The sequence below is a fragment of the Tetranychus urticae genome, chromosome 3, assembly GCF_039701765.1.
Source record: "Tetranychus urticae isolate SD_2017Ah chromosome 3, NJAU_TeUrti_SD_1.0, whole genome shotgun sequence".
Taxonomy (NCBI): Eukaryota; Metazoa; Arthropoda; class Arachnida; order Trombidiformes; family Tetranychidae; genus Tetranychus; species Tetranychus urticae.
The window spans coordinates 20,492,218-20,500,359 of record NC_142960.1 but is presented as its reverse complement, the minus strand read 5'-3'; the positions used below and the strand labels follow the sequence as shown (position 1 = coordinate 20,500,359).

Sequence of the window (8,142 nt, the reverse complement as noted above, 5' to 3'; positions counted from 1 at the left end):
TGAATCGCCATAGACCTATGAGTTTCAACATGAAATTAAGTGTAACAAAAAGCAAGGAAAAAGTAAACTTGATGATGATGATGATAATGGTGATGGTGATAATGATGATTATATGATGATCGTTATATGGAGTGAAAAAAGAGTCAAAATGAAGAAGATCATTGCCCTAAAACAAATAAAATTTGTTTCGCTTTTGTATTTATCGTGAAAAGGGAATGATTAAGTTTAAAGAATTGATCTACTAAATCAATAAGATTACCCTGAAGTGATTATGTGTTGAAAATAGTTGTTGATTGTTAATAACAATCAGTCAAGTATAACAAATAGATAAACTGTTAGGTGAGCTGCTAATTTTTACCATTGCTTTACAGATGAATGTTGGAACAGGTTATAAAACGTTTCCAATGATGGTGACAAAAATACATAAAAATATAATCAAATAAGTGAAGGTGATTATGATGATGATTACACTCATAATAATAACATGAAGACATTTCAGAAATGGTTCAACTAGAAAAAGAGAAACTTTTCATTTCACTTTTCTTCAGATTCCTTTTCTTACTCCATTGGAAATATATCATCGTTAATGAGCCAGATGAGAGACAGATTAGTATTATTATTATATTATCATTATTATATTATTATTATGACTGAAGGTGAAGGTGGATATTTAAGAGTGTTTTGTTAAAATGAAGATCAGCTGGAAATAATGATTAAAATAACAATAAGTTGACTTATTCTGAGGTTAAATATGTTGAAGAAAGTGAGATTTATTCAGATGTAATCTTTTCATGTGTATAATTTAGACTATTAAGCTTTTCATTTCAACACGAAATATCATTTTAAGATTTTTCATCTTCAAATGATAAATTATTTTTTTGACCAAACATCAACAACCTTTCTATGACAACATAATTTAACCAACATTTAGCCAACATCTTCATCAATGCTGTCAAATTGTCTTATTTTGTGTATCTAGATATCAAAGTCAGAGTTTTGAGTCCAACTTGAATTGCAAATATGACTATCGTGAGTTACTAAGTCTACTAATATTCAAAACAAAATTCACTATAAGTATTAATACAACCATGAAACTGTAAATGATGCTCTTCGCAATTACATTTGTATCATAATTTTTGCCTTTCGTGAGGAAAAATGTTTCACATCAACATCTATTGACTTTGAAAATAATGTAAGGCCCTTTTCGGTGTTGAATTTTGGTCCAAGATTAAGATTCAAGATTTTCCCGGCTACGGTGTTTCCACCTGAAAATAATGTTATTGTATTACAATTGTTCAGTTGAAAAAAGGTTCACCTCAGTTCAGTGCTGTACTCAACCGTGAATGCATCATAATCATCTTTCATGATGGTGATTACAATGATGATGATCACGAAGAGAGCCACTAAAGTTGTATTAGCTGTTTAAGTTGAATTTGCACAATTTATCTGCCTTTTGTGATAAGCCAATGAACAGATAATGCATCCATCGTATATTCATGGTTTAAGGTTAAAGTGTAAATGTGCAATGTAACAATCAAGTAATCTTCAATTGAACAGAAAAATGGTAATAACAATTTACAAAAGACAAATTGTCAACAATAATGGATGACGATGAAAAATCATTTAAACTGTAGTTTTAACTCTAACTGTATCTAAAACAGTAATCACTTTCAAAACACTAACAGCAATAGTTTTAAGCTGATTGTTGTCTCAGATAATTTAGATGATTAAACCGAGCAATATTTGAATCAGGTAATTACAATTGTTTTAAAATTGCTATGGTTTATTTACATTGTTATAAAGGTTGAAATGAAATTATTAAATTGAAATCATTTATTTTGAAACGAGTGAAAGTAGAAAGCTTTTGATGAATGCGTTCAGCTTGAGATGAGAAACAAAGTGATATTTACATGATCATTACATACTCTAAATTTGGGTTATAATGAAATTATTACAAATAGTTTACTTTTTTAATTGTTGAAATGTACTTCAAGGCCGTCAGAGTAATTTCATTGATTTCTTTTTGCACAAATAAATACAACTTCTAATAGTATATCAAGATATTTTCACCGGTGGTTAGATTGTAGCAATGTTATAGTACAGGTTAACTTAAAAGTTTAAACAATCTTTGTAATTGTTCCCAAAAAATGTGTCCATGATAGATTTGTCACTTTGCCTTTTGTTCCAATCAACATTAATATCGGCGGTCTGGATACTTAAAGTTATTATAACGCCTTTCACGTGTTACTGGACGTGGAGCTCGTCTTGGAAAGTCATTCACATTACGGTCATACTGCAAAGAAATTGAATTAAATTGAAAGTTAATCATGTTGAAATTTTGAAAGGGGATTGACCAAAGTGAGGGAATTATTGTTAAATTAGTAAGAAAATTACCTGTTGGTAGTTTTTGGAGGAATAAACTGGAGGTCTGGAATAATCATTTGAGTTGTCATTTCTGAAATTATCACGCGTTGACAATCGTCTTTCCCTTAAATTATCACTTCTTTCTATTAAAGAAAATAAAAAAATTAAAATATAATATTGGCAAGAGAATTGAAAGTAAACTTAAGGAATAAATTCTTACGATCGCGATAGTCTCTTTTCACCCTTCGAGCTGGAGGAAAAGGTTGTTCAGATGGACTTCGGCCAGATCTTTTACGCCTGAAATTTAACAATATTTTAGGATCAGTGAGTAAAAACAATATTTGGGGTTAAACTCACTTATTAGAGTTTGAATGATTGTTATAATTGTCAACAGGAGGATGAGACCTCGATAATCTTCTAGGTTGTTCACTCCAGTTTGTCCTGTGATCAGATGAACGAGAATGGCTTGTTTTTGGTTTTGCAAGAGTTTGTTTTTTCATTCTCTTCAAAAATGTGATTAAATCTGATGTTTCATCTGGAGGAAACAAACGACAAAGCTCTTCACCAACACTAGGTTCAATTTCCTAAATATTAAACAAGATTCGAATAAGTAACAATTCAAGAAAATATGATATATGGACTATTTACCTGACCATCTCTGGCTATTTTTACAGGTTTGTTCTCGTTTAATGGATTGAATAGGTGTAGAGTTTTGGAAAAGGTTAATTCTTTACGACAAATCCAATCTAAACTGAAAATACCTCCAAGAGCTTTGAGACTGAGACCAGGAGGTAAAACCCATTGAACAGGTTGGGCATTGTGACGAGACTCAGAAGCAAGTCGGGCAAAACCTTGAAATCTGCCCGATTCTTTGATGGAGAAAATGAGAATAACATTTCTAAATTCCTTAAAAGCTCGATTTAGCTTGTGTTCGTTTTGTGGTGGGGTGGACCAAACTCCTTTAGCTTTGGATAATACAACATTTTCATGATTATTGCTTTTCATTACAAAATAAACTGCATCTCTAAAAAAGTATTTTAATAATGAGTTATAATCCCTTGGATTGGTCACTCTTTTAGAAGATGTTGGACTTTTTTGTCTTTTTGGTCGATCTATAGATACAAAAAAAAAGATTAGAATCAAATTGAACAAAAGTAAAACAAAGCTATAACTAAGTACTTACGTCTTTTCGTTCCTTTTGCAGGACGATCTCTCGATCGATCACGTTTGTATTCTAAAAAACATTGTCGAACGTCATGATTAGGAGATTTACGGGTTGCTGTAAAACCAAGAAAAAGATTTAATTGAAAATCTTCATAATGTCCACAAAATTGAGCTTGAAATGAATAAATTTCTTACGGGATTTGGATGCTCTAGAAGATTTCGTTGAATGACTTGGACTACTGGATTGAACACTACTGTGTTCAGCACATGAGCAACTTTCTTCATCTGCAGATTCTTCAGCGGAACGTTCAGATTCACTTTTTTTATCACTATCTGTCACATTCTTAGAAGCTTCAGTATCACATTTAGGAGACTGTAATCGAAGAAAAAGGAAAAATATGAGTAAAAAGTATAAAAATGAGATGGCAAAGGCAAAAACAAGGTTTAGTCACCTGTCCATTTTTAGATTTCTTTTCATCTGGAATATTTTTATCTGATTTACGGGTTGATTCCTTCTCTTGGCTGGAATCTTTTTTACCTAATAATGAGCAAAAAAAAATGAAGGAAAAGATTTAAAAGACGATCTCATTAATAAAAAATCATGATAAACAAGTATACTTACTTGATTCATGTACATTGGAATTTGACACTTTACTATTATTTTTTGTGTCTTTTGATCGTTTGTCTTCTTCGCTTTTATGTGAATGATCTGATCGTGGACTTTCCTTATCGTTATGACCACTTTTGTGATGTTCATCTTTTGAATTTTTACTCTGATAAATTTGTTGATAAAAAACAAAAACACAATACATTAGATATTAAACAAGTTGATGAAAAAAAAGCCAAATCGTTCTCACCTCTACAGATTTATTTCGTGATTCAGTTGTTTCTTCGTTAGATTTTCTGGATGATGATGATGTTGGTGGTGGTGTCGTCACTGAAACTGTAGTTATATCCGAGTTGCACTGTACTGTAGATAGAATGCTTGATTTTTTGCCTAATAATCATTTTGTGAGGAGGGTTGTTGAAAAGGTGGACATAGAAAGGAAGACACACCGATGGTAGTTTGTTAGAGGTTAGCATGGTTAGCAAATATTAGCGTACACGTTAGAGTTAAATAAAAAAGCTTTTGTGAATAGTTACACAGAATAGTAATGAATCTAAAATTTGTCAAGCCAAATCTCTGCTTCGATTGGTATAAGTTTCAGAAAGATAAGAGATGTTAAGAGACCGCTGAGAGATTGCCTGTAACAAAAGACTGATCAGATGACATTAGGGTTTGATGGGATTTAACGCTTAACCAATGGATCTAAAACAGACTATTTAGCCTTTGAATATACTAATTGAAACTGAACAATATCTCAAGTTGAAAATTGGAGGTTGGGTTATGTTAGTAAAATGTTAATAGTGAATATCTCTAATCTTTCTGAAAATGTACTCAAACCAATGGTTGTTAGCTTAATTTCAAGTTAAATAGTGGAAAGAGATAAAGATGAAGATAAATTGACTCCTTACTTCCAGTTTTGCGTTCACCGCTATTCAATTCCGATGCTAAGTCATCATCCTCTGGTGTTCCTAATAGTTCTTCTAGGACATTTTTTTCTTCATCGAAGCCTGGGTAATACATAAGTCAAAACAATTAGTTACTCTAAGGGATAATCGAGGAGATAAAGATGAATCGGTAATAACGAGAGTTGAGAATCGATAAATAAAAAAAGATAAATGAAGAAACAAAAAATCAATAAAGAATATACAATGTTGATTTTGATGATTTAATTCCTTCGTGATTCATGGCAAATGTAAATGTTTAGATTTAATGGTTAAAAAATTATTAATGTTGCAAATTATCATCAACACAATTAAACATTGAACCTGATATGTCATTGGCCAGTTAATAAAAGTGAACCAAGAATATCCAATAACGTCGATGGACTTAATAAATTGGCAATAATTGGCGAAAAAAATGAAGCTATCAAGTCAAATGCGGCAATGGTGGTTAAATGGCAGAGAAATGACAATGCAAGATTATTTCAATGTTAGTAATCAACACTAATGTTATTAAGATTAAATCTTTTATCCTTGATAGTTGAATTCATTTCAAACTCTTTATAATTGGAGGTATAGATTCCACGAAAAGCAGCTGATAAAAGAATGAAGCAAAGGTAAACAAAAAAAAACAATGTGAGCAGATGTAAAACAAGTGAAAAAAATAGATTAATTACATGAAGCACTTAGAGTTGATCACAATAATTAAATAGATATGAAAGTAGACACTCGCTGTTACTCTTGTTACGATTGAAAATATCAAGACTGGCAAGAAGATTGTTTATTAAACAAAAAGATGAGCAGTAGATAGATATTAGAAAATTGCATCTGTAATGTCTTTTCTTTTGATTTGAAACTTCACTAAGGAAACAAATTAGAAAATTTTCTAATTCCATATAACGAGCTTCTTATTTTTTTCACAGGATGCAACAAGTTGTCCCTGAGGACTCCAAGAAGCTACACCAACAGTAGAATTATGTTGACTTTTGAGGACTCTATCCACTTTTGAGGTATTTACATTCCAAATGAAGATGGATCCTGATGCAGAGCCGGCGATTACATGATCATTATCCGGACTGATAGTAGCTTTAGTTAAATCAGTTCCTACTTTAAAACTGTCCGCACTAAAGGTTTTAACAACCTGATTCATACGAAGGTCCATTAATTTAAGGGTATCATCGCGAACACAAGCAAGCAAATACTGTCCACTTGATGAAAGATCAAGTGATGATATTCGAGAAGAAAGATAAATTTCATGAACACTACACTCAGTTCGCATATCCCAGAGGCGAATTTTCTTGTCAAAATGTCCACTAATCACAACTTCTTGGCCTTTACTAAGAACAAGATCGTTACAAGTTGATCCTGGGTAAAGAGTTTTAGTACAAGCATACTTGTCATAGTCCCAAACACGAATTGTCCTATCCTGACTTCCAGAGATACATCTATTGGCCACAACTGAAAACTTAACTGTTAACACTTTGTCCGCATGACCTGTCAAGGTCCGGCGAAGTTTTCCATCAAGGATGGACCAAATTCGACACGTAAAATCGTATGAAGAAGCTATAATTAAATCATTAGAACAATCGATGGAGGTTATACCTCCATTACAACCAACAAGAGTCTCTTTCATGTGTAACTGTGATGATGATACTTGCCACACTTTAACTTTACGATCGCTACCACCGGTAGCAACCAAATCACAAAAACGCCCTCCAGATCCTTCACTAGAGCACCATCTTAGTGCATACACATCTCCATCATGGGCATCAGTTGAACAAAGCATTCTATCAGGGAGAATGGCAATAACATGAGAAGGAACACTAGCCGTTTCTCCCTGATCAACAAGTATACCTTCCTCAACTTCAACCACTCGAGTAGCAGCAGCAACAGCTTCTAGCTCTTGGCGTTTTTTCTCTCTCAATAATCGCTCTTCTCTTGCATTAAGCTCATTCAATTTTTCTGCATCTGCAGCTTTCATTGCTTTCAACTGAATCAATAAGTGGTCAGCCTCATGAGTTTTAGCTGAAAGCTTTTTAGTCAGATCATCATACAAAACTCTGAGGATAGCATGTTCATCCCTTTCAAATTGTAGTTGTGTCTTAAGCTCGGCTAGTTGTTTCTCTAAGCGAGAAATTTCACCATGAGCGGCTGTCAGGTTAGCTTCGGCTTCTTTAAGACGAGCATATAATGAACTTCGCTCACTCGCAGAGGAGAGAGGCTCCGATGATGCATGGGTAAAATTACCCAAATCCGGGTTTGTTGCGTACAAAGCAAAAACTCGACAACAGAAGTTGATCAAATCTTCAAAAGGCTTTTCTTCTCTCAACTTGCGAGTATCTAATTGTTGCCTTATAGAGCTCCTCCAAGAGAAAGGCACAGTTAGCTCACCTTCAGCATTAATTTCCACTGGTTTTGTTTCCACGTTTGTCTCCATTTTCCTAGTTACTACACAATTTGTTTTCAACAGTTTTTGTCACTTAACTAATTAGAAGGTGGTTTATTACACAGATAGTATTAGTTGTATTTAATCAGTTAAATTATTCAAAATTTTGTTTATCATGAAAAAAGAAAACAATTGGCAGATTCATTGAATAGCAGGTATCAAAGAAAAGAGAAAAGCCAACAAGCGCCATCTCTAACAACTTACAGATACTTGTCAGAGGTTTTTTCAAATTTAGAATAGCAATATTCCAGCTTGTTGACTAATAATGTGTTTAACTTTGATTATGTTTCATTAATTTAGACACATTCATTAAAATTAATAACAAGTAGTTGATTCTCAAGAATTAGGATTGCATCAATTTGCAGATTATGGTTATCCTGATCATATACCGTCAAAAAGCAAAGAAATCTAAATAGAAATAATTTCCATTGTTACCAATTGTTCAAGAAATAAATATTATCTTACGATCCAGAAGATGAATAAGGATTTTGTGTTTTAACACTTGATTTCTGCTCTTTGGAGTAAAATGGGACCGGCTTTTTTTCCACCACATTTTCAAACAATTTATAAGATTATCCACCCCCCAAAATGTCCAAACTGTTGACCACTTTTACACCATCTAA

At 32.8% G+C, this 8,142-nt stretch overlaps 1 protein-coding gene across 5 annotated transcripts; it reads right to left on the bottom strand.

The window, feature by feature from the left end:
* Positions 1-1,815: 1,815 nt before the first annotated feature.
* Ythdc1 (YTH domain containing 1) lies at positions 1,816-7,669 on the bottom strand. 5 transcript variants are annotated; one of them, XR_016199988.1, is made up of 12 exons: positions 5,751-7,669; positions 5,044-5,142; positions 4,386-4,525; positions 4,151-4,301; positions 3,981-4,066; positions 3,724-3,901; positions 3,548-3,643; positions 3,013-3,476; positions 2,722-2,948; positions 2,585-2,661; positions 2,395-2,507; positions 1,816-2,293 (listed from the first exon to the last, which is right to left on the bottom strand). XR_016199988.1 is itself a non-coding variant. In XM_015932141.3 (12 exons), exons 1-12 carry the CDS (start codon positions 7,508-7,510, stop codon positions 2,195-2,197), a joined length of 1,776 nt encoding a protein of 591 aa, XP_015787627.1. In that variant the 5' UTR covers positions 7,511-7,669; the 3' UTR covers positions 1,816-2,194. The 5 variants fall into 5 exon arrangements, 2 of the variants coding, with proteins under 2 accessions (XP_015787627.1, XP_015787628.1); XR_016199987.1 differs by having other exon boundaries at positions 4,386-4,498; XM_015932141.3 differs by having other exon boundaries at positions 7,465-7,669.
* Positions 7,670-8,142: the final 473 nt, after the last annotated feature.

Coding starts and splice junctions, on each gene's coding strand:
- Ythdc1 (XM_015932141.3), bottom strand. CDS start 7,510: ATGGAGACAAACGTGGAAACAAAACCAGTGGAAATTAATGCTGAAG. Junction 5,143..7,464: donor AGTGGAAATTAATGCTGAAG/GTGAGCTAACTG, acceptor TGTATTACCCAG/GCTTCGATGAAGAAAAAAAT. Junction 2,508..2,584: donor GAAAAGAGACTATCGCGATC/GTAAGAATTTAT, acceptor TTTCTTTAATAG/AAAGAAGTGATAATTTAAGG.